General features: G+C 38.3%; 1 protein-coding gene across 2 annotated transcripts; it reads right to left on the bottom strand.

Annotated features, from left to right (window-relative positions):
* Positions 1-15,711: 15,711 nt before the first annotated feature.
* Positions 15,712-25,484, bottom strand: CLEC4D (C-type lectin domain family 4 member D). Of its 2 annotated transcripts, XM_017512315.2 has the most exons (6): positions 24,475-25,425; positions 22,924-23,022; positions 20,211-20,321; positions 19,335-19,486; positions 18,157-18,272; positions 15,712-17,366 (listed from the first exon to the last, which is right to left on the bottom strand). In XM_017512315.2, exons 1-6 carry the CDS (start codon positions 24,500-24,502, stop codon positions 17,219-17,221), a joined length of 654 nt encoding a protein of 217 aa, XP_017367804.1. In that variant the 5' UTR covers positions 24,503-25,425; the 3' UTR covers positions 15,712-17,218. The 2 variants fall into 2 exon arrangements, with proteins under 2 accessions (XP_017367804.1, XP_037588678.1); XM_037732750.1 differs by lacking the exon at positions 15,712-17,366 and having other exon boundaries at positions 17,373-19,486; positions 24,475-25,484.
* Between the last annotated feature and the right edge of the window lie 1,760 nt (positions 25,485-27,244).

Below are 27,244 nucleotides of genomic sequence, written 5' to 3'. Positions count from 1 at the left end.
CTCCTCTGAATGTTCCTGTGACAGATGTCCTGCTCTATGTCCAAAAGTAAAGAATGTCACACAGGGAAGCCAAGAAGAACCTGAAGAAACAGGACTTGCTAAGTATCCTCAAGTTATTAGCATTAGATCATATTGCTTTTTGTCTAACCATGTTTTTTTAAATAACTGTCCACTTCTTGAGACTTAGCACAAAATTTACATAGATTTCTCTGTTTTTGAGTATTCATTTCTGAAGCCTCCCATGTCATGTAAAACTTATATTAAATACATCAGACCAGGCACGGTGGCTCACACCTGTAATCCCAGCACTTTGGGAGGCCGAGGTGGATGGATCACAAGGTCAGGAGTTCGAGACCAGCCTGGCCAACATGGTGAAACCCTGTCTCTACTAAAGATGCAAACAATTAGCTGGGCATGGTGGCACATACCTGTAATCCCAGCTACTCAGGAGGCTGAGGCAGGAGAATCACTTGAATCCAGGAGGTGGAGGTTGCAGTGAGTGAGATTGTGCTACTGCACTTCAGCCTGGGTGAGAGGGCAGGACTCCATCTCAATAAATAAATAAAATAAATAACTACCTCTGCATGGTTTTCTCTTGTTAATCTGTTTTTTGTTATAGTGGCCTGAGCCATGAACCTTGAAATTGAGAAAAAGATACTACTTTTTCTCCTCTTACAACTTCAAGAGAGTTAGATGAAAAGATGGAAAAACAAAGAGCAAACACACACACACACACACACACACACACACACACACACACACAGAGGCATGTATGCATTGACATACTTTTAGAAAGGAATCATACAACAGATAATACTTTAATTTTTTAAATTTTATTTTGGTTTCAATCGACAACAATTGTACATATTTGTGGGATACAATGTGATGTTTCAATACACGTGTATGCTGTGTAATGATCAAATCAGGGCAATTAGCACATCCATCACCTCAAACATTTAAAAAATTGAAGTGAAAATAAAGAAATACTGAGTTCAAGAATTTTGTAGTCTTTATAGATTATCACAAAAAGTTATTTCCCAAAAGGTCCCACTGAAGTAAAAAACAAAACAAACAAAAAATTATAAATAATCAACAATCAAGTCAAATGTTTTTGCTCTTCTGTTTCTCAATCCTCTTTTCTACCTTTCCCTTTCCTGTAGTGACTCCTAAAATCATTGTCAGTTGGGAGGAGCAGAGCAAGCTAGTCTTTACATGCGTGTGGCTGTACATGCAGGAGACAGAGAGGGCTGCATGACTACCCCTCAAGGAGGTAGATCCCAGACAGGGTAAAGGGGAGATTGTGGGGGAAGGAAGAGGGAGTAAGAGCCCCAATGGGTTCTGCAGGGCATCCTGTGGGGGTTGGACTGGACCACAGTCGACTGAGGAAGACACCCACACGTGGGGGTGGTTGAGCACAGATGTCTGAGCCCAAGCAAAAGAATTGCCTAGGAGGACCACAGGGCACTGGGCAGGGTGAGATGGGTGTCCACACAGGTCACTCAGCACAGGACGGGGAAGTAGAGCCTGAGCCGGTCAGTGTACATGTCTTGCAACCAACTTAAAAATTTTGCACAGTTGGCTCTTGGGTATCTTAGAGTTTTATTGCCATTGTAAGTGTAATATTTATTTCTACATTTTGCAGAGTATTATATTATTGTTGATTTTTGTATAATGATAATTTATCCAGACTTTCACTTTCCTAATTTTTTAAACATTTTGTGTGTACATTCCCTTTTATTTTCTGTGTAGATAATTACACTGTCTAAAAAACTGAGCTATCTATCACAGTAGCCACCAGCCACAGCAGCCTAGTAAGCACTATCCTAATTGAGATATTCTGGAAGTGTAAAATACACACTAGTTTTTTGATAACTTAATTTGAAAAAAGAATATAAAATATGTCGCTAAGAATTTTATATGGATTACATGTGAAAATGATAATATTCTCGATATATTTATTTAAGTAAAGTAAGTTATTAGAATTAGTTTCACCTGTTTGGGCTCTCTCTTTCTTCCGATATAGTTATTGGAAAATGTAAACATGCAGCTCACAATTTTGCCTTCCATTATATTTCCTTTGGAGAGTTCTGGTCTAGAAATAATGATAGTTGTAGGTTTTTAAATTTCTCTTCCAGTTCATTTGGTCATATTGAGCTGGCTAAGAATGCCAATATATTGTTGCATAAAACTGCTACAGTTTTGTTAAAGAAAATGCTTCCAATGGCTTACCATTAAATATAATAGTTGCTACAGGTTTGGGGTAGACACCCTGCAAAAAGTTACTTTCATTTCTTATTTGTTAAATGTTTTAACACTAAGTGGTTTATTGATTTTACTAGATGATGCTTAAGCATCTCTTTTTAAATGTTGATAAGATTAATTGCATTAATAGATTTGCACCCTATGTACATATATGCATATTGTTTAAAGAACCAAATTCTTCTAGAGGATTGTAGTTAAAAATAGTTGTTTCCTACCCACTTCTGATTCCCACACCTAAGCAGCAATTGTATTCAACTCTTTCGATGTTTCTTTTCCATTGAGTTCCATGTTTCCATTTCTATCAAAGAGTTTGTACTATAATTCCTTTCTTCAGTTTTAGATAATTTCTATGAACCCCACACTAACGAAAACAAGAACAGTCTTCTTCCTCTCTTTCCCATCCCCCCCATCACTATGTGACCTTTTATTTTAAAATTGTTATTCAACATTTGCATTGGTATAAATATATACATATTATTCATATCTGGACCATGCACTGTATTATTATTACACATTCTTAAATACATTTTGCTTTTTATGGAGCTAATACTGTCATCTTTTATTTTTTTGGAGAAAGGATCTCACTCTGTCACCCAGGCTGGGGTACAGGTACAGTGGCACAATCATGGCTTCATTGGAGCCTCGACCTCTTGGGCTCAAGCAATCTTCCCATCTCAGCCTCCCAAGTAGTTAGGTCTACAGGTGCACACCACCATACAGAGTTTTTTTTATTATTTATTTTTTGTAGAAACAGGATCCCACTGTGTCGCCCAGGCTGGTCTCAAACTCCTGGCCTCAAATAATCCTCCCACCTTGGCCTCCCAAAGTGCTGGGATTATAGGCTTGAGCAACCACACTGAGCCCATTTTTAAAAATGTATTTATCTAGTTTTCTACGTACTCGCAATTCATCTTTTAACTCCCCAGAAATGTGTATCACCTCTCAATTCATTCAAATACATATCCCATAATTTTGAAGGGAAAAAAAATCTTTCTTGGAAAATGTCCTTCCTTTCCCAGTCTGAACCGAGATTCTCTGGTGGTTTGCTTCACGCCCATTATTTTGTTAAGTTTTATTTAAAAAGAAAATATTTTCTAATTTTTTCTTTTTTTTAATTATACTTTAAGTTCTGGGGTACATGTGCAGATCTTGCAGGATTGTTACATAGATATATACATGCCATGGTGGTTTGCAGCCTCCATCCCCTGTCACCTACATTAGACATTTCTCCTAATGCTATCCCTCCCCACCTCCTGCTATCGTTTCCCTAGTCCCCCACCCCTCAACAGATCCCAGTGTGTGATGTTCCCCTCCTCATGTCCATGTGTTCTCATTGTTCAACACCCACTTATGAGTGACAACATGCAGTGTTTGGTTTTCTGTTCTTGTGTCAGTTTGCTGAGAATGATGGTTTCCAGGTTCATCCATGTCCCTGCAAAGGACATGAACTCATCCTTTTTTATGGCTGCATAGTATTCCATGGTGTATTTATAATCCTTTGGGTATATACTCAGTAAAAGGATTGCTGGGTCAAATGATATTTTTATTTCTAGATCTTTGAGGAATCACCACACTGTCTTCCACAATGGTGGAACTAATTTATACTCCCACCAACAGTGTAAAAGCATTCCTATTTCTCCACATCCTCTCCAGCATCTGTTGTCTCCAGATTTTTTAATGATTGCCATTCTAACTGGCGTGAGATGGTATCTCAATGTGGTTTTCATTTGCATTTCTCTAATGACCAGTGATGAGCGTTTTTCATATGTTTATTGGCCACACAAATGTCTTCTTTTGAAAAGTGCCTCTTCATATCCTTTGCCCACTTTTTGATGGGTTGATTTGTTTCTGGTCTTGTAAATTTGTTTTACTTCTTTGTAGATTCTGGATATTAGCCCTTTGTCAGATGGGTAGATTGCAAAAATTTTTTCCCATTCTGTTGGTTGCCAGTTCACTCTAATGATTGTTTCTTTTGCTGTACAGAAGCTCCTAAGTTTAATTAGATCCCATTTGTCTATTTTGGCTTTTGTTGCCATTGCTTTTGGTGTTTTAGTCATGAAGTCCTTGCCTATGCCTATGTCCTCAATGGTTTTGCCTAGATTTTCTTCTAGGGTTTTTATGGTGTTAGGTCTTATGGTTAAATCTTTAATCCATCTGGAGTTAATTTTTGTGTAAGGTGTAAGGAATGGGTCCAGTTTCAGCTTTCTGCACATGGTTAGCCAGTTTTCCCAACACCATTTATTAAACAGGGAACCCTTTCCCCATTGCTTGTTTTTGTCAGGTTTGTCAAAGATCAGATGGGTACAGGTGGGTGGTATTCTTTCTGAGGTCTCTGTTCTGTTCCACTGATTTATATCTCTGTTTTGGTACCAGTACCATGCTGTTTTGGTTACTGTAGCCTTATAGTATAGTTTGAAGTCAAGTACATGATACCTTCAGCTTTGTTTTTTTGCTTAGGATTGTCTTAGCTATGCGGGCTCTTTTTCAGTTCCATATGAAGTTTAAGGTGGTTTTTTTCCAGTTCTGTGAAGAAGGTCAATGGTAGCTTGATGGGGATAGCATTGAATCTATAAATTCCTTTAGGCAGTATGGCCATTTTCATGGTGTTTATTCTTCCTTACCATGAGCATGGAATGTTTTTCCATCTGTTTGTGTCCTCTCTTATTTCCTTGAGCAGTGGTTTGTAGTTCTCCTTGAAGAGGTCCTCCAAGTCCTTTATTAGTTTTATTCCTGGGTATTTTATTTTATTTTATTATACTTTAGGTTCTGGGGTACACATGAAGATCATGCAGGATTGTTGCATAGGTACATACATGGCAAGGTGGTTTGCTGCCTCCATCCCCCCACCACATATACCTGGCATGTCTCCCCACTTTATCCCTCCCCACCCTAACCCCCACTGTCTTTCCCCTAACCCCCCCAACATACCCCAATGTGTGATGCTCCTCTCCCTGCGTTCATGTGTTCTAATTATTCAATACCCACCTATGAGTGAGAACATGCGGTGTTTGATTTTCTGTTCTTGTGTCAGTTTGCTGAGAATGATGGTTTCAGATTTATCCATGTCCCTTCAAAGGACATGAACTCATCGGTTTTTATGGCTGCGTAGCATTCCATGGTGTATATGTGCCACATTTGTTTGTCCATTCTATCATTGATGGGCATTTGGGTTAGTTCAAGGTCCTTGGTCTTTGCTATTGTAAACAGTGCCGTGATGAACATACGTGTGCATGTGTCTTTATAATAGAACGATTTATAGTCCTTTGGGTATATACCCATTAATGGGATTGCTGGGTCAAATGGAATTTCTATTTCTAGATCCTTGAGGAATTGCCACACTGTCTTACAAAATGGTTGAACTAATTTGCACTCCCCCCAAAAGCGTAAAAGTGTTCCTATTTCTCCACATCCTCTCCAGCATCAATGTGGTTTTGATTTGCATTTCTCTAATGACCAGTGATGGTGAGCATTTTTTCATATATTTATTGGCCTCATATATGCCTTCTTTTGAAAGGTGTCTGTTCATATCCTTTGCCCACTTTTGGATGGGTTTGGTTTTTTTTCTTGTAAATCTGTTTTAGTTCTTTTTAGATTCTGGATATTAGCCCTGTGTCAGATGGGTAGATTGCAAAATTTTTTCCCATTCTGTTGGTTGCCAGTTCACTGTAATGATTGTTTCTTTTGCTCTTAAGTTTATTTAGATCCCATTTGTCTATTTTGGCTTTTGTTGACAATGCTTTTGGTGTTTTAGCCATGAAGTCCTTGCCTATGCCTATGTCCTGAATGGTTTTGCCTAGGTTTTCTTCTAGGGTTTTTATGGTGTTAGGTCTTATGTTTAAATCCTTAATCCATCTGGATTTAATTTTAGTGTAAGGTGTCAGGAAGGATTCAGTTTCTGCTTTCTGCGCATTGCTAGCCAATTTTCCCAACACCATTTATTAAACAGAAATCCTTTCCCCACTGCTTGTTTTTGTCAGTTTTGTCAACAATCAGATGGTTGTAGATGTGTGGTGTTGCTTCTGAGGCTTCTGCTCTGTTCCATTGGTCTATGTCTCTGTTTTTGTACCAGTACCATGCTGTTTTGATTACTGTTGTCTTGTAGTATAGTTTGAAGTCAGGCAGCATGTTGCCTCCAGCTTTGTTCTTTTTGCTTAGGATTGTCTTAGCTATGCGGGCTCTCTTTTGGTTCCATATGAAGTTTAAGGTGGTTTTTTCCAGTTCTGTGAAGAAGGTCATTTGTAGCTTGATGGGGATAGCATTGAATCTATATATTACTTCGGGCAGTATGGCCATTTTCACAATCTTGATTCTTCCTAACCATGAGCATGGAATGTGTTTCCATCTGTTTTTGTCCTCTCTTATTTCCTTGAGAAGTGGTTTGTAGTTCTCCTTGAAGAGGTCCTTTACATCTTTTGTCAGTTATATTCCCAGATATTTTATTCTCTTTGTAGCAATTGTGAATGGGGGTTCACTCAAGATTTGGCTCTCTGTTTTTCTGTTATTGGTGTATAGGAATGCTTGTGATTTTTGCAGATTGATTTTGTATCCTGAGACTTTGCTGAAGTTGCTTATCATCTTAAGGCGATTCAGGGCTGAGACAATGAGATCTACTAAATATACAATCATGTCTGCAAATAGAGACAATATGATGTCCAGTTTTTCTAATTGAATACTTTTTATATCCTCTTCTTGCCCTATTGCTCTGGCTAGAACTTGCAATACTATGTTCAATAGAAATGGTGAGAGAAGTCACCCTTGTCTAGTGCCAGTTTTCAAAGGGAATACTTCCAGTGTTTGCCCATTCAGTATGATATTGGCTGTGGCTTTGTCATAAATAACTCTTGTTATTTTGAGATACTTCTGTTGATACCTAGTTTATTGAGAGTTTTTAGCATAAAGTGCTGTTGAATTTTGTCAAAGGCTTCCTCTGCATCTATTGAATTATCGTGTGGTGTTTGTCTTTAGTTCTGCTTATGTGATGGATTACATTTATAGATTTGTGCATGTTGAACCAGACTTGCATCCCCAGGATGAAGACTACTTGGTCGTGATGGATAATCTTTTTGATGTACTGTTGCATTTGGTTTGCCAGTATTTTACTGAAGATTTTGCATCAATGTTCATCATGGATATTGGCCTGAAATTTTGTCTTTTAGTTGTGTCTCTGCAAGGTTTTGGTATCAGGATGATGTTGGTCTCATAAAATGAGTTAGGGAGGATTTCCTCTTTTTGTATTATTTGGAATAGTTTCAGAAGGAATGGTACCAGCTCCTCATTGTACATTTGGTAGAATTCGGCTGTGAATCCATCTGGACCTGGACTTTTTTTTGGTTGGTAGACTATTAATTGCTGCCTCAACTTCAGACATTGTTATTAGTCTATTCAGGGATTCAACTTCTTCCTGGTTTAGTCTTGGGAGGGTGTTAAGTGTCCAGGAATTTATCCATTTCTTCTTGATTTATTGGTTTATGTGCATAGAGTTGTTTGTACTAATCTCTGATGGTAGTTTGTATTTCTGTGGAATTGGTGGTGATATCCCCTTTATAATTTTTTTTTGCATCTATTTGATTCTTCTCTCTTTTCTATTAGTCTGGCTAGCGGTCTCTCTATTTTGTTGATCTTTTTGAAATACCAGCTCCTGAATTTATTGATTTTTTGAAGGGTTTTTTGTCTCTATCTTCTTCAGTTTTGCTCTGATCTTAGTTATTTCTTGTTTTCTGCTAGCTTTTTAATTTGTTTGCTCCTTCTCCCCTAGTTCTTTTAATTGTGACGATTTCGTGTCAATTTTCGAACTTTTCTCGCTTTTCATGTGGACTTTTAGTGCTATAAATTTCCCTCTAGACACTGCTTTAAATGTGTCCCAGAGATTCTGGTACATTGTGTCTTCATTCTCATTGGCTTCAAAGAATATCTTTATTTCTGCCTTCATTTCCTTATTTATCCAGTAGTGATTCAAGAGCAGGTTGTTCAGTTTCCATGTAGTTGTGTGGTTTTGCATGAGTTTCTTAGTCCTGAGTTCTAATTTGATTGCACTGTGGTCTGAGAGACTGGTTGTCACGATTTCTGTTCTTTTCTTCATTTGCTGAGGAGTGACCTACTTCTAATTATGTGGTCAATTTAGAGTAAGTGTGATGTGGTGCTGAGAAGAATGTATATTCTGTGGTTTGGGGTGGAGAGTTCTGTGGATGTCTGTTAGGTCTACTTGGTCCACATCTGAGCTCAAGTCCTGGATATCCTTGTTAATTTTCTATCTCATTGATCTATCTAATATTGACAGTGGAGTGTTAAAGTCTCCCAGTATTATTGTGTGGAAATCTAAGTCTCTTTATAGGTCATTAAAAACTTGCTCTATGTATCTGGGTGCTCCTGTATTGGGTGCATATATATTTAGGATAGTTAGCTCTTCTTGTTGCATTGATCCCTTTGCCATTATGTAATGTCCCTCTTTGTCTCTTTTGATCTTTGTTGGTTTAAAGTTTGTTTTATCAGAGACTAAGCTTGCAACCACTGCTTTTTTTTTTTTCTCACCATTTTCTTGGTAAATCTTCCTCCATCTCTTTATTTTGAGTCTATGTGTGTCTTTGCATGTGAGATGGGTCTCCTGAATACAGGACACCGATGGGTCTTAACTTCTTATCCAATTTGCCAGTCTGCATCTTTTGATGGGGCTATTTAGCCCATTTACATTTAAGGTTAATATTGTTATGTGTGAATTTGATCCTGCCATTTTCATACTAGCTGGTTGTTTTGCCCATTAGTTAATGCAGTTTCTTCATTGTGTTGATGGTCTTTACCATTTGGTACATTTTTGGAGTGGCTGGTACTGGTTGTTCTTTGCCATGTTTAATGCTTCCTTCAGGAGCTCTAGTAAGGCAGGCCTGGTGGTGAAATATCTCAGCAATTGCTTGTTCGTAAAGGATTTTATTTCGCCTTCACTTATGAAACCTAGTCTAGTTTCAGTCTTTGAGGCTGCTGACACTTGAATGGGGTTTTTGTAGGACTCTTTTTGTTGATGATGCTGTTGTTGTCACTTTCTGCTTGTTTGTTTTTCTTTCAATAGGTTCCTCTCCTGTAGGGCTGCTGCGGTTTGCTGGGGATTCACTTCAGGCCCTATTCATCTGATTCACTTCTGTGCCTGGAGATGTCACTCAAGGAGGCTGGAGAGCAGCAAAGATGGGTGCCTGCTCCTTCTTCTGGGACCTCTGACCTCGAAGAGCACCAACCTGATGCCAGCAGGATTGCTTCTATATAGGGTGTTTGACAATACCCGTTGGAGGGTCTCTCCCATTTGGGTGGCACAGGAAGCAGGACCTGATTAATGAAGCACCTTGTCCCTTGGTGAAGGTTGTGTTTTGCTGGGGGGAAACCCATTCATCTGGGCTGCCCAGATTCCTCAGAACTACCAGGAGGAGAGGCTAAGTCTACTTGTCTGCAGAGACTGTAGCCACCCCTCCCCCAAGGGGCTCAGACCTAGGGAAATCCAAATTCTGTCCCTGAGCCTCTGACTGGGGTTATTGGAGATCCTTCAGGGAAGCCCTGCCCACTGAGAAAGGAGGGGTCAAGGTTCGGCCTGAAGAGGCACTCTGGGCACAGGCTGCCACAGCTGGTGTGTGGGGCTGTGGGGACGTCTTGCGACCAAGCTGTCCAGCCTCCCTGGCTCCAGCAGGGAAAAAGTGCAGCCTGGAGCTACAGAAATGGGTGCTGCCCTTCCCCCACCCAGGGAGCTTTGCGTGTTGGGTAGCTGTGAGTCCCAGTGCTGGCCGCTGTTTCCTCAAGGAGCTCAAACTGCTTAGCAGGCAGCCACAGCCATTGCTGATTGCCCTCTTCCTGAAGTTCTGTAAGCTTAGACAGATTCCAGCTGAGAGCCTGTAAGAATCATGGTTCCAGGGTTGGGATGATAGGCACCCGTGGCGTGAGTTTGCGAGAGGGGTCTTCCAATTCGTGGATTACATAGTTCTGTGGAAAAAGCACAGTTTCCCTGGCTGGGTAGTGTGTTCACTCACTGCCTCCAGTGGCCAGTTACCCTTCCCCAAGTGGCTCTCAGGTGGCCACCGCACCACACTGCTCTTTCTTCTCTGCATGGGTCACACCAGACTTCCAGTCAATTATGATGAGACAGCAGGATACCTTGGTTGCTGGTGAAGGAGTCACTCATTTTTAATTTTTTTTTTCCATGGGAGACTCTGAACACCACTGCTTCTAATTGGCCATCTTGGCCCCGCCTGAAAGATGGGACCTTTAAGAGATGTTTGGATCATGAGGGTTCTATCTTCATGAATAAATTAACTCATAGTCATAAAATAGTGGATTAATGGGTTGATGTATTAATGGGCTATCATAGGCAGAGAACTGGTGGCATTATAAAAAGAGGAAGAGAGACCTGAGCTAGCAGTTAGTATGGGCAGCACCCTCACCGTGTGATATCCTGTACCACCTCCAAACTCTTTACAGAGAGTCCCTACCAGCAAGAAGGCCCTCACCAGATAAGGTTTTGTGACCTTGAACTTCTCAGCCTCCATAATTATGAGAAATAAATTTCTTTCTTTCTTTTTTTTTTAGACGGAGTCTCACTCTGTCGCCCAGGCTGGAGTGCAGTGATGCAATCTTGGCTCACTGCAACCTCTGCCCCCTTGGTTCAAGCGATTCTCCTGCCTCAGCCTCCTGAATAGCTGGGATTACAGGTGCGTGCCACCATACTGGGTAATTTCTTTGTATTTTTAGTAGAGACGGGGTTTCATCATGTTGGTCAGGATGGTCTTGAACTCCCGACCTCATGATCTGCCCGTCTCGACCTCCCAAAGTACTGAGATTACAGGCATGAGCCACTGCACCTGGCCTCTTTTCTTTATAAATTACCAGTCTCAGATATCCTGTTATAAGCAATAGAAAATAAACTAATACATATCCACAGCCTGTTTCAGTCTATTCTGAACTCTCATGGCACTTCATCACAATCTCTTCAAGGGAAAGACAGCAATTTCATAAAAATAGGTTCTAATTATTTTAGTATATTATGGTAGTCCTAGAAGCTTAAAATTCTTAAAAATTTCTGATGGTTTTTTTATTTTTGAAATGGTAATATATGTGTGTTAAAAAGGCAAATGGTAAAAAAATTAGTAAAAGCATAAGATAAATAAATTTTCTACCCTGAACTCCAGTTACTGAAATGCCTCTTAGAGTAACTATGATTATGAATTTCTTATTTACATTTCCATAAATGGTTATACTATATGTGTACTTATATATATGTTTATTATATATAGTACATACATATATATGTATATATAGTACATACATATATATGTATATATATACACACATATATACATATATACACATGTATATGCATATATACACTTATATATATATGTGTATATATATATACACATATATATGTATGTACTATATATACATACATATATACATATATATATATAAGTCCCTGACAGGGAATCTGGGCAGCCCAGATGAATGGGTTTCCCCCCAGCAAAACACAACCTTTACCAAGGGACAAGGAGCTTCATTAATCAGGTCCTGCTTCCTGTGCCACCCAAATGGGAGAGACCCTCCAACGGGTATTGTCAAACACCCTATATAGAAGCAATCCTGCTGGCACAGGTTGGTGCTCTTCGAGGTCAGAGGTCCCAGAAGAAGGAGCAGGCACCCATCTTTGCTGCTCTCCAGCCTCCTTGAGTGACATCTCCAGGCATGGAAGTGAATCAGATGAATAGGGCCTGAAGTGAATCCCCAGCAAACCGCAGCAGCCCTACAGAAGAGGAACCTATTGAAAGAAAAACAAACAAGCAGAAAGTGACAACAACAGCATCATCAACAACAAAAAGAGTCCTACAAAAACCCCATTCAAGTGTCAGCAGTCTCAAAGACTGAAACTAGACAAACTCACAAAGATGAAAAAGAATCAAGGAAAAAATGCTGAAAACCCAAAAGGCCAGAGTGCCTCTTCTCCTCCGAATGATTGCAACATCTCTCCATCAACAGTGCAGAATCGGACGGAGGATCAGATGGATGAATTGACAGAAGAAGGCTTCAGAAGATGGGTAACAAAAAACTACAATAAGCTAAAAGAGCATGCTCTAATCCAATGGAAAGAAGCTAGGAACCTTGATAAACAATTAGAGGAATTGCTAATTAGAATAACTAGTTTAGAGAGGAAGATAAACGACCTGATGGAGCTGAAAAAGCGTGAAAACTTAGTGAAGCATAAAGTATCAACAGCTAGATAGACCAAGTGGAAGAAAGGATATTTCAGTAAGGTGGTTTGAAGACCGCCTTACTGAAATAAGACATGCAGACAAGAATAGAGAAAAAAGAATGAAAAGAAATAAAGCCTCCAAGAAATATGGGACTTCATAAAAAGACCAAACCTACAATTGATTGGATTATCAGAAGGAGATGGGGAGAATGGGAACAAGCTGGAAAACACACATCTGAATATTATCCAGGAAAACTTCCCCAACCTAGCAAGACAAGCCAACATTCAAATTCAGGAAATACAGAGAACACCATTAAGATACTCCACAAGAAAATCAACCCCAAGACACATAATCACCATATTCTCCAAGGTCAAAATGAAGGAAAAACACACAGGCTCAAAATAAAGAGATGGAGGAAAATTTTCCAAGAAAATGAAAAGCAAAAAAAACTGGGTTTGCAATCTTAGTCTCTGACAAAATGGACCTTAAACCAACAAAGGTCAAAAAAGACAAAGAAAAGCTTTACATAATCATAAAGGGAACCATTAAACAAGAGATAACTATTCTAAATACATATATGCACTCAATACAGGAGCCCCCAGATTCATAAAACAAGTTCTTAGAGACCTACAAAGAGACTTAGACTCCCACACGATAATAGTGGGAGACTTTAACATCCCACTGTCGGTATTAAACAGATCAATAAGACAGAAAATTAAAAAGGATATCCAGTACTTGAACTCAGCTCAGGATCAAGTGGACCCAGTAGATGTCTATAGAACTCTCTACCCCAAATCAACAGAATATGCATTCTGCTCAGTGTCACATGGCACTTATCCTAAAATTGGCCAAATAATTGGAAGTAAAACACTCCTCAGCAAATGCGAAAGAACTGAAATCATAACAGTCTCTCAGACCACAGTGCAATTAAATCAGAACTCAGGATTAAGAAACTCACGCAAAACTGCACAATTTCATGGAAATTGAACAACCTGCTCCTGAATGGCTCCTGGGAAAATAGTGAAATTAAGGCAGAAATCAGAAAGTTCTTTGAAACCACTGAGAACAAAGAGAAAATGTACCAGAATCTCTGGGACACAGCTAAAGCAGTGTTAAGAGGGAAATTTATAGCACTAACTGCCCACATCAGAAGGCTGCAAAGAGCCCAAACTGGCACTCTAACATCACAACTGAAAGAACTAGAGAGGCGACATAGGCATAGGCAAGGACTTCTTGACTAAAACACCAAAAGCAATGGCAGCAAAAGCCAAAATAGACAAATGGGACCTAATTAAACTTAAGAGTTTCTGCACATCAAAAGAAACAATCATTAGAGTGAACCAGCAACCAACAAAATGGGAAAAAAAACTTCGCAGTCTACCCATCTGACAAAGGCTGAATATCCAGAATCTACAAAGAACTAAAGCAGATTTGCAAGAAAAAAACAAACAAACCCTTTCAAAAGTGGGCAGAGGATATGAACAGACGCTTTACAAAAGAACACATTTATGAGGCCAACAAACATATGAAAAAATGTTCATCATCACTGGTCATCAGAGAAACGCAAATCAAAACCACAATGAAATACCATCTCATGCCAGTTAGAATAGTGATCATTTAAAAATCTGGAGACAACAGATGCTGGAGAGGATGTGAAGAAAAAGGAACACTTATACACTGTTGATGGGAGTGTAAATTAGTTCAACCATTGTGGAAGGCAGTGTGGTGATTCCTCAAGGATCTAGAAATAGAAATTCCATTTGATCCAGCAATCCCATTACGGGGTATATATCCAAAGGACTATAAATTGTTCTATTATAAAGACACATGCACACATATGTTTGTTGTGGAAGTGTTTATGATATCAAAGACCTGGAACCAACCCAAATGCCCACCAATGATAGACTGGACAAAGAAAATGTGGCACATATACACCATGGAATACTATGCAGCCATAAAAAACAACTTCTTGTCCTTTGTAGAGACGTGGATGAATCTAGAAACCATCATTCTCAGCAAACTGACACAAGAACAGAAAACCAAATACTGCATGTTTTCATTCATAGGTGGGTGATGAACAATGAGAACACTTGGGCACAGGGAGGGGAACAACACCCGCTGGGCTAGGTGGGGGGTGGAGAGGAGGGAGAGATAGCAGGGAGGGGCGGGGAGGATGGGGAGGGATAATACTGGGAGAAATGCCTGACGTAGGCGATGGCGGGGTGGGGGGGTATGGAGACAGCAAACAACCATGGCATGTACCTATGCAACAATCCTGCAGGATGCATGATGCGCACATGTACTCCAGAGCCCAAAGTACAATAAAAAAGAAAGAAAGTAAAAAAAAAGAACAGTCAGGGAACAACAGATGCTGGAGAGGCTATGGAGAACAGGAACTCGTTTACACTGTTGGTGGGAGTGTAAATTAGTTCAACCATGGTGGAAGACAGTGTGGCGATTCCTCAAGAATCTAGGATGAGAAATATCACTTGACCCAGCAACCCCATTACTGGGTATCTACCCAAAGGTATATAAATCAACATAAAGACACATGCACACAAATGTTTACTGCAGCACTGTTCACAATAGCAAAGATATGGAACCCACCCAAATGCCCATCGATAATAGACTAGGTAAAGAAAATGTGGTACATATACACCATGGAGTACTATGCAGCCATAAAAAGGCATGAGATCATGCACTTTGCAGGTCCATGGATGAAACTGGAAGCCATTCTCCTCAGCAAACTAATACAAGACCAGAAAACCAAATACCACATGTTCTCACTCATTAGTGGGAGTTGAACATTGAGAAAACATGGACACAGAGAGGGGAACAACACACACAACCCCCCCTGTGGTGGGGTTGGGGGCGACGGGAGGGGACTTAGAAGATGGCAGCAAACCACCATGGCACACATATACCTATGTAACAAACCTGCACGTTCTGCATATGTTTCCCATTTTTGTTCTTGTTTTAGAAGAAATAAAGAAAATTGTTACTTTAGAAAAAAAGAAAAGCCCCACCTTTCAATACTGCCACATTTGGGATTATGTTTCAATATGAGTTTTGGAGGGGCCATTCAAACCATAGCAGGGTGGAAACAGGGAGACCAATCCAAAGTCATTGCAATAATGTGGGTGAGCAAGGTGGTAGGTTGGTCTATAGTGGTAGCCACAGAGGTAATAAAAGGCGATCAGCATTGGGAGAAATAGATCACAGATACAGGCACAGATGAATAAAATCACAAGGAGATCACATTTTATTGACAACTGAATCGCTACCTATACATAGTTTTTTACAAACTAAAAATGGATAATATTAACTATACAAAGCCCATTAGCATTTACATAAAGTTACTTCAGCAAGTTCTGTAGGTTCATGCTAGGTAATTTAGTGAATATGGCAAACACAATCAAAGTTATTCAGCACCATTTCAGCTAAAAGTATCAGCTTTGAACACAGCTACACACACACACACACACACACACACACCACCACACATAATCAAACACCAACATTTCAAACCCAAAAAATCAACAACTAATTTACAAAATAAATACTATTTTTAAAAGTAGTAGTAGGAAAGTTAGGTTAAAAATCCATTCCTTGGAATTTTCCAGCTTAGATCCAGGAAAAATTAACAAATTGAGAATTTTAAGAAAGACTGCCATATTTTATTAAAGTTGGATGTGACTGCCCTTCACAATTAATACTACATGCATCAGAAAAGCATAATTTCTGGCTGTCAGAACAATGACTTCCTTGCTAGTTTAAACTATAGTTATACAGCTCTAAAGAAACATTAAAAATTTGAATAAATTGGTTGAAAACATGATTTTCTATTCAAATTAAAAATGCAAACCTGAATACACTGTTACTTCAAATAATTAAGAAATTGTATCCAGTCGTTAGCTAAGTAATGAGGCCAAGTCATTCCCAGTAACTTCCTGTGATACCAAAGGGAATACATTTTATCTCTAATGAAACACAGCTGGGTCTGTCATGAAATAGCAATGTGAAGGTGAACCCTTTGGCTTCCAAGGGATTTTATTTCCTCTGCTATAGAATTGAAGGACTTTGTTTAAGGTGTCTTACAAAGAATTCCTGCTTTGCAAAGACATGTTGGGTGGAGTAAGAAGTAAACTTTTTAAAAGGCATTTGGACTTTTATCTATCTGTACAATATCATAATTCAGAACTATTCCACACTGTTCTGGAAAAATTTTGCTTATAGAATGCAAACGTAATGACCGGTATTAAAAAGTCTGAAAATGAAGCATTAAAAAATGTGGTTTAAAAGTCTTTAAAGTACCTGTAATATTTGTGTTAAAACTGATGCACCACTACCAGTTAGAATATCCCACCTTTGAATTTTAAGAGCTAAGAATCTGAGCGGGGGGAAACGACAAGGAGACTGCATTATTCAAGCCATTCTTCTAAATATGCATTCAGTGCACACCAATTGAAGAGTAAACACCTTGAAATACTCCTAAGAAAGCAAAGAAAGTTTATTCCTTCTATCAAACACCATACAAAAACCACATTATCTACACACACACACACACACACACACACACACACACACAATCTTGAATCAATCAAACAAAATTAAAAAGACCATCATGACTAAAAATGCTCTATAACCCAGCATGTTTTCTGTGTTCCAATGCTGCATGTACATTCTGTCCTGTTCTAATTGGTTCTTTTCTCTCTCCATCACAAGCAGCACTTTGTGGGTTTCTAGTTGAGGGTCATTCCAGGTATTTTACAAATCCTACTTGCTTCAAAGTTACAAGGAACATCATTCCAGGCCCATTTATCTTGGTTATAAACAAGAACAACACAGTTTTCTCCCTGATTGTTGTTGGGTTCGTTCTCATGCCAGAATCTGAAAGAAAAACAACATACATAGAGATATATAGGTATATATAGATAATGTAGATTATAGATGTAGATTAGATATAGATATATTAGGAGACAAGTCAGAGAAATGTCCCTAGTGAACAGTTTAGACCTGCACTAATACTATAGTCACTAGACACTTGTAGCTACTGAGCACTTGAAATGTTGCTTCTCTGAATTGAAATGTGCTTTAAGTCTTAAGTACACACTGTATTTTGAAGAGTTAGTACCAATGAAGAATGTCAAACATCTCAGTAATAATTTTATATTGATCACATGTTGAAATGGTAAGATTTGGATATACTGGGTTACATACATCATTAATACATTAATAAAATACATTTCACTTGCTTCTTTTTACTTTCTCAATATGGCTACCAAAAAATTTTAAATTGCACATGTGGTTTTGCATTATATTTTTACTAAACAATATTGGCTTCAAGAAAAAAAAAACTGAGAAGGTTTTAATTCTAATTCAAAGACAATCTTTATTGCTTATATTGTTTATTTAAATGTCACACCTAAAACAATTTTTATATCACTTCCACGCTATTCATTCTTTCATTATTGACATTGTATAAATAAGAATACTGATAATTTCATGGAAATCACAGAACCATTCTGGAACTGGGACATAGCATATGGAGATGACTCAATCTACAGTGCTCTCTCCTGACATTTTTATATCAATGTATTCCACTTCAAAATGGATGTTTCTTGCTACCATCTTCTAACCTTTGCTCATAAATCCCCTTAGACCCACTCGATTTACTCACACTATGCGTGGGTTAAATGGCATCTGGTCCACCCAGCGCCACTGTCCTTCAGCGTTCTCATTTCTAAGTCCAAGGAAATAGGAAAACCGTCTATCCAAAAATTGAATAGTAAAGTTCTGCATAAAAAACAGAAATTTTAATATATTTGCATGAGTCTGGTGATGGCTATTATGTTGGAAAAAGAGGAAAGATGTCAACTAGTTTACTGGTTAAGCACAAAAGCTCTGGCATCAGGTAGATCTGTTTTCAAATCCTGCTTGTAATTTTAGTGCTTCAGTCTCACCAAATCCCCAGTGCTTTCATCTTCAGAAGGGACAACTCCAAATACTTCACAGAGTTACTATGAAGATTAAGTGAGGTCATACTTACAACCCTTTTAGCACAATGCTTAATAGGATTAGAATTTTAAGGAGGTTTTGTTTTTAATATCACCTTCTTTAATGGTGTGCATATTTCATTAAATTCCACTTTATTCAGAATCACTGAACCTATGGATTGTAAAGCTATGGAGACAAACTCCTTGAGGAACTATTCATCAAGAAAAAGTTAGGATCTGAGTCATGGTACATAAGCGGAAACATATTATATGAGGAAATAAATTTCAGCCTTTAAAGAATTTACCCTAATATTTCATTACTTATTGTTAGATCCATATATTTGAACTATTTTTCCTATACTTTATCCTAAGAAGCTAGTTCAGTCCTGATTAGCCATTCATTTATTCACCTACTAACCAAACACTTATCAAGACCTATCCAGTGTGCTTCACACTGCACAGGACGTTGGAAATGCAAAGGTGCGTAGAGCATGGTCCCAGCTCTCCACGTAGGAGGAGTCACCGAAAGAGATGGAGCAGTAAACACAGTTGTAGTGGAGTGGAGTAAATGCCATGATCTCATTGTGCACAAAGTCCCACAGAAGTACTGCCTACTTAGAAAAGGGAGGGGTAGAATGCAGAAGGTAGTTAGGGTAGCTTTCCGGAGCAGATAACATATGAATCTAATATAGAAAGGCCAAAAGAAGTTGGCCATAAGACAAAAAATTGAAGAGGAAGAAAGGGCTTTCCAGGCAGATGGAGCAGATGAAAACAGACAGAGGCATTGCAAGCAGAGAAATTCCTCTTTTTCCACAAAGAGATTCAAACCAGCAGAGAAACTGATGTGATCCTCCCAACACACCTGCTCAGCTTCCGTGCTGATGGTCATCAGATGGGCACTCATCCCTGAACAGTTCCTTTCACTCTCAGCCCACGTCTTGTTGTCAGTAAGAGGAAAATAGCAGCTGGACTGGAAGGCTCTCCAGCCAACAGGACAACAGTTCCAGGTGCTCCCTCAGGTGAAAATTAAAATGGAAATTGGTAACGAAAGAGCATTTCATCTGTAACAGATTGCGTAACTATTCCACTACCTAATACTCAATTTATATTTGTGAGAATAATATCAAGATTACCAAAATTATTCTGTCCTGCCAAAAGATCCTAAAAATTGCATTCCTAAATATCTTCTAAACATAAGTATTGGAAACCACGTAATGACTATAAGAAAATTATAAAACATTATCTTATAAAGCATAAATATTATTCAATGTTCCTACATCCGTTGACTTTCATATTCAAAGTGTTTCCATGACAAAGCTTTTGCAGGATATTTTACCTAAAGGGGGTAAAGAACCTACTAAAACTCAAGCACTCTTCCATTCTCCCAAATGAGATGACAAATTCTACAATAATAAAAGAAATAAAGACATGTCCGCAAAGCTATATATTCTAGGAGGAACCTGTCTTTATGATATATCTGAATCAAGGAAAAATTCAATTTGTTACATTTTGGATGTCAAAAAGAACCCATCGATCTGTTAAGCCATATTCTCCAGTTATTAACTGATTACAGTAATGAGAAATAATTCTATCTTAATGTATTGTTAGGTACTCCTATGCCAGATTCTCGTCTTATGCTATTTTAATCCTTCCTGGTTCACTATTGACATTCCTTAAGTCAAATTATGAATTTCAATGAAAATGGAAATTAAAAGAGAAATTCTCTTATGCTCTCTACCTTCAGCACTTTTCAGTTCTGATTTCTCTTTGATGCAAGTGAGCTTTGCATGGTGCTCTAACTTGTTCACTCCTGTGCTTCTCTTACAGCGTGAAAAGTTGTGATGAGTCACTGTCAAGGATAAAAGCAAGTTAGTTTCCTTTTTCTATATAAGCACTAATGAGGGAAATAGGGGCTGACCTCCCTAACCTTTCTCATATCCTAATAGTTAAGGCCCTCATATTCTCTTTTCTTTCTATGCAGCTTGTTTGCTTCAGCTCCGGGTGAATTGGTTGAAAGTAATTGTTGAAAATTAATATTTTTATTATTATATTGTCTATTTTGTGCTTTATAGGAGTTTTGCAAACTTTTATGTGCACATGCTTGTAAGCATGTTTTTCTATCAAAATGTGTGTTGAGTAGAGGCTTTTGGTGAGCACTGGGTTGTATGAGCCTTATGCATTTCTAAAATACTTTCACCTTGAAATATAAACAAATGTAAAAAAGTGGAAAATAGTTTAGCAAATTATTGTAAGGTGAACACTCCAGGTAACAACTAACCTCAAGAAAACTAAGCTCAGCTCAAGAAACAGAATACTGCCAAAACCCCAGGTAGCCTTTGCATCTCAAATGCAACTCACTCCCTCTCCTTTAAAGGTAACCACTGTGCTCTGCTTCACAATTTTATCACTTACTAACATGTCCCCTATAGATCACATCTGCCTGTTTTTGAATGGCAATCATACGGTATACATTCTGATTCTGCCTTTTGTTTAGCATTGTTTCTGAAATTTATCTATTTTGTTACCTGCCGGCTATAATTCATCTATTTTCATTGCCGTAAGTGAACTACTGTCTTCATGAAATGAAATATATTTATCTATTCTACTCCTATTAGATGTTTGCATTGTTTCCAGTGTTTGGCTACTGTGAATTATGCTCTTCTGAGCATTTTTGGCCATGCATCGTGGAGCACATAAGCATGCATTTCTGTAGGTCATATATGTAGGAGTGGAGCCTCAGGCAATAGGGTATGAATATTGTAAACTAAGATAGTGGCCAACTTTTCCAAATTGGTTGTAATACTTAAACTCCACCAGAAGCAATTCATTAGAGGTCCATTTGCTCCACAGCATCATCAATATTTGGTAGTGCCGGACTTTTTAATTGTTGCCATCCTGTTATGTGTGCAAAGGTATCTTATTGTGAGTTGCATTTGCATTTCCCTGATAATTAATGAGCCTGGCACTTTTGTGTGTTTATTAGACATTTCATTTTCTCTTTTTTTAGTACCTATTTAAGACTTTGCCCACTGTTTTTATTGTAAATATTTTTCCTATTGGTTTGAAAAAAATTTTATATAATCTGCATGTGAATTATTTACTAATAATATACATTACAAGTATCTTCTCCTATGGCTTATTTTCACTGTTAGTAATATGTTTTGTTGTACAGTAACTCATTTTAATGTAGTATAATTCGCCAATGTTTATTTTCTAGTGCATTTTGTGACTTGTTTAAGAAATTGTTCTCTGCCTTAAGGTCATGAGGAAATTCTTCATTTATCTTCTTAAATCTTTATTGATTTACTTTTCACATTTTGCACAATAATCCACTCTAGATTTGTTTTTGTATATAGTATGATGCAGGGGACCAACTTCATCTTTTAAATATAAATAATCAATGGGCTCTGCAACATTAATTAAATAAAACTGTTCTTTTCCCATAACTGTGAGATACTGTCTTTTGTTCTATATGAAGAGTCTTATATACATGCAGGATCTGTAACCAAGCTCTCCTTTATTTTCCTCTAGTCTACTTGCCTTGCACCTATACCATATTACTTTAATTATAATTATTTGCGATATCAGAAAGAATGTCTTCCAATGGTTTTAATGATGGTGATGGTTTCAAGGCTGTATACTTATCTCCCAAATTGAGATGTATACATTAAATATGTGCAGGTTTTTATATGTCAATTTTATATCAATAAAGAGGTCAAAAGAAAGGAAAAAAAGAAAGAGAGAGAGGTAAAGAAAGAGAAAAAGAGGCCGGGCGCGGTAGCTCACGCCTGTAATCCCAGCACTTTGGGAGGCCGAGGCGGGTGGATCACGAGGTCAAGAGATCGAGACCATCCTGGTCAACATGGTGAAACCCCGTCTCTACTAAAAATACAAAAAATTAGCTGGGCGTGGTGGTGCATGCCTGTAATCCCAGCTACTCAGGAGGCTGAGGCAGGAGAATTGCCTGAACCCAGGAGGCGGAGGTTGCGGTGAGCCGAGATCACGCCATTGCACTCCAGCCTGGGTAACATGAGTGAAACTCCGTCTCAAAAAAAAAAAAAAAAAAAAGAAAGAGAAAAAGAGAGAGAGAACAACTCTTCCAACACTGCTCTTTTCAAAGCCAGTCTATCTGAAAGTTAGTTTTCTGCTGCTTACTCTTTACTCATAAGATATGTCCCTTTGTAATCCCAGTCCAAAATGGGCAGAAATTCACTATAGTAACCACCTTTTACATGTACAGAAAATGATTTAAATTCCTTCTGTCATTCTCTATCACAAGGTAGCACCATCAAAAGACAGAAGGTAAACAATGTAGCTCTGAATATTGAACACAAGACTCTGAAGACAGCTATGTTAAGAAAAATCAAGATAGCAAAAGGCTTAGAGCAACTTCAGAAAAGATGTTTGGAAAAAATAATTCAAGAAATGTTCTACTTTGGCTAATAACTTACCCAAACAACTGGCAATGAAACAGGAACCGAGAAGTAAGATGCAAACTATAGCAACAACCCAAGGAATCAGCTGGAAATACATGCCTCCTTCCATTAGGACTAAAAAAAAATAGAGATTAACCTCCTCTCAAAGACAAGCTGGGGAAGCTAATTCTACCAAGGAGCAATCTAAAAATGAAAGCAAACAACATATTTTAGATCTGGAAAAAGCGTAAATATTTTCTCCAAATAAATCGATTTTAGAGCTTATTGAATAAATAGGAAAGAAAAACATAAGGTTTTTGGTAATTTTGGAATAAAAAGAATTTTATAAGTAAGATACAAAATCCAAAAGCCATTAAAATTGATCATTTGGGTACATAAAAATTAAAACTTCTATATAACACAAACAATATTAAAGATAAGGAACATGTGAAAGAAAAGTCTGGTCATAGTATTAATATCCAGACTATAAAGAATTTCAGAATCAACTAGAAAACTAAGCAAAACTTTGAGCAGGAAATTTGCTGAAATTTTAATTTGCTGAAGTTATAAATAGATACTAATCAAACAAAAATATGCCCAATCAGGGAACTGTAAACTAAAAGATTGTGGTATAACTTTTCACATATCAGATTTTTCAAGTAAATTAAATACATGCAGCGTTGGCAAGGCTGAGGGGAAATCAGCATGCTTGGTGAGAAAATAAATGCTGCTGCCTGGACTCTAAAATTAGGAATGCCTTTTAGAAGGATCAAGTTAGCAGCATTTATCCATTTTGAAAGGTATTACATTTGCCACAATAATTTCAATTATAGGTATCTATCCTATAGAAATAATCGAACTTATTTATGTTAAAAGATATTCATGGCAGTACTTTTCAAAATAGAAAAAACATACTGGAATCTAATATTTGCATTTGTCTCATCAATAGTGGAAATTCTAAATTATGGTCACTTCACACAATGACATTCTATATAGTAATTAAATAAGCATGTAATCAGTATATATTGATGCAAGAAATCTCCAAGAAATATTGTTACCTAAAAAGGTAGTTTTAGGACCTTTGTAAAGTGTGATCCTAATGAAGTCTGCCATGGGAGGGTGATGAGATAAAGTTAAAATTTAATTTTAATTTATACATTTCTGCATTTGTTCTATATATCTATCAAAAATATTATTTAGTGTTATCACAATACAAAGCCACCTGTGTCACTTAAGACAGACATAAAATGGGACAATCAGAGCCTCTCATACACGATAAGCATACGTGTGTTTCCTACATCTTCCTTTTCTCTTTTGCCTTTAAAGGAATCTTCTCATGTTACCCTCTTTCTTTTCCTCCCATTTGTCTTTTATATATTTTCTCTCCCCTCTTGGTCCAATCTACATTGCATAAAGAAGTTTCTGTTATTTCACTGCATGTCCTTCCTCTTCACCAACATCACTTTTATTTCCTTCCACCTCCTCCTCCCCATCATCATCATCAGTCTTTAAAACTACCATCAATTCATATCTTTTAAATTTAGTTGTAATTCCATCTTTGAAATTGAAAGGAAAGAAAGTACTCACGTTTACTTTGGGGTTTTTCTAGCCCCATTGTATAATTAGTCTCTTGTTGTTCAATGGTCAGGAGGGCAAGGACTTGCTCTATTTTTTCCCCAGAGTATACTCCTGTGAATAGAGGAATATATTCAGAAATACTTGACAGTGAACACCAATGTTACATATTCTAGTGAGATTAGAAGGTTCCCAATATAAGAAAGTTAACTCAAAAGAAGAAGTCTTTTTGAAAGACTGGGGTTTCCTTTGATTTATTCCGAGAGATGAGGTAAAAAAGACAAAAAGGAAATTGAGAAAGCAATGCCCCAAAACAGTACAATCATTAGAAGAAACCCATGAGCATGTTGAGATCACCAGCTCAGTGTGTAATGTGGAATTTTCAATTTGTTTCTTTTCTTTCATTTAGACAAAAAATTTAGCAATGCCTTAAAAGAAACAATTGTCATGCCCCAATAAAAAGCTAAAACAGCTGAATAGGAACAGCTCCAGTCTGCAGTTCCCAGCAAGAGCGCACCAGAAGATGAGTGATCTCCACATTTCCAATAGAGCTACCAGGTTCATCTCATTGGGACTGGTTAGGCAGTGGGAACAGCCCGGACTTTTCTGGACACTGGTTCAGATACTAAATTTTCCCATGGTTTACACAACCCACAGACCAGGAGACTCCATCTGGCGCCTACAACGCCAGCACCTGGGTTTCCAGCACAAAACTGGGTGGCAGTTTTAGTCAAGGGGCAACTGGAATGCCAGTGAGATAGAACCACCCATTCCCCTGAAAAAGGGGACTGAGACCGGCAAACTAAAATCCACTGACTTAAAATTCTCACAACAAGCACAACAGTCTGAGCTCAACCTGAGAAGTTAGAGCTTGGTGGGAGGAGGGGCGACCACCATTACTGAGGCTCCCTAAGGGGTTTCAACATTGCCTGTATAAACAAAGCCACTGGGACGTTTACACAGCAGCTGGGCAGAGCCCAGTAAGCGGTTTCAACATTGCCTGCGTAAACAAAGCTGCTGGGAAGTTTACACAGCAGCTGGGGGGAGGCCTCTGCAGGCAGACCATCAAGTAGATTCCCTTCTTGCTGGGCAGGGCATCCCAGAAAAAAAAAGACAGCAGTCCATCAGGGACTTAAAAAGCCCCCACTTTCCTGGGACAGAGCACCTGGGAAAAGGGGCGTTTATGAATTCTGCTTCAGCAGACTTAAACATCCCTGCATGGCAGCCCTGAAAGGAGCAAGGATCCCCCAGCACTGTGCTTGAGCTCCGTTAAGGGACAGGCTGCCTCCTCAAGCGGCTCCCTGACCCCCTCCTCACCCCGTGTATCCTAACTGGGAGACACGTCATACAGAAGAGCTCTGGCTGACGTCTGGCAGGTTCCCTTTTTGGGACACAGCTACCAGAAGAAGAAACAGGCAGCAACATTTGCTGTCCTGCAGCCCCCGCAGGTGATTCCCAGGAAAGCAGGCGTGGACCTCCAGCAAATTCCAGCAGACCTGCAGCAGAGGGGTCTAACTGTTAGAAAGAAAATTAACAGAAAGAAATAGCTTCAACATCAACAGAAAAGATGTCTACTCAGAAACTCCATCCAAAAGTCACTAGCTTCAAAGACCAAAGACAAAAGACACAGAATGGCAAATTGGATTAAAAAAAAAAAAAAGTCAAGACCCATTGGTGTGCTGTGTTCAGGAAACCCACCTCACTCGCAAAGACACACATAGGTTCAAAATAAAGTGATGGAGAAACATTTACCAAGCAAATGGAGACTAAAAAAAAAAAAAAACCAGGGTTGCAATCCTAGCCTCTGACAAAATGGTCTTTAAACCAACAAAGATCAAAAGAGACAAAGAAGGGTATTACATAATGGTAAAAGGATCAATGCCACTAGAAGAGTTAATTATCCTAAACATATATGCACCCAATACGGGAGCACCTAGATTCATAAAGCAAGTTCTTAATGACCTACAAAGAGACTTAGACTCCCACACAGTAATACTGGAAGATTTTAACATCCCACTGTCAATACTAGACAGATCAACGAGACAGAAAACTAACAAGGATATCCAGGACTTGAACTCAGATCTGGACCAAGCAGACCTAATAGACATCTACAGAACTCTCCACCCCAAATCCACAGAATATACATTCTTCTCAGCACCACATCACATTTATTCTAAAACTGACCACATAATTGGAAGTAAAACAGTCCTGAGCAAATGCAAAAGAATGGAAATCATAACAACCAGTCTCTCACAGTGCAATCAAATTAGGACTCAGAATTAAGAAACTCACTCAAAACTGCACAACTACATGGAAACTAAACAACCTGCTCTTGAATGACTACTAGATAAATAATGAAATGAGGCAGAAATAAAGATGTTCTTCAAAACCAATGAAAAAAAAGACACAACTTACCAGAATCTCTGGGACACATTTAAAGCAGTGTCTAGAGAGCTATTTATAGCACTAAATGCCCCCCAGAGAAGCAAGGAAAGATATAAAATTGGCACTCTAATGTCATGATTAAAAGAACTAGAGGAGCAAGATCAAACAAATTCAAAAGCTAGCAGAAGACAAGAAATAACTAAGATCAAAGCAGAACTGAAGGAGATGGAGACACAAAAAAACCCTTCAAAAAATTAATAAATCCAGGAGCTGGTTTTTTAAAAAGATCAACAAAATAAATAGACTGTTAGCCAGACTAATAAAAAAGAAAAGAGAGAAGATTCAAATAGATGGAATAAAAAATGATAAAGGGGATATCACCACCGATCCCACAGAA

Source organism: Cebus imitator, unplaced genomic scaffold, assembly GCF_001604975.1.
Source record: "Cebus imitator isolate Cc_AM_T3 unplaced genomic scaffold, Cebus_imitator-1.0 Scaffold469, whole genome shotgun sequence".
Lineage (NCBI taxonomy): Eukaryota > Metazoa > Chordata > Mammalia > Primates > Cebidae > Cebus > Cebus imitator.
Note: the sequence above shows the minus strand (reverse complement) of the source record. Positions and strands in the feature narration are given on the sequence as shown.

Coding starts and splice junctions, on each gene's coding strand:
- CLEC4D (XM_037732750.1), bottom strand. CDS start 24,502: ATGGGGCTAGAAAAACCCCAAAGTAAAC. Junction 23,023..24,474: donor AGAAAAACCCCAAAGTAAAC/GTGAGTACTTTC, acceptor ATTTTTTTTTAG/TCCTAATGGAAGGAGGCATG. Junction 20,322..22,923: donor TTTCATTGCCAGTTGTTTGG/GTAAGTTATTAG, acceptor TATCCTTGACAG/TGACTCATCACAACTTTTCA.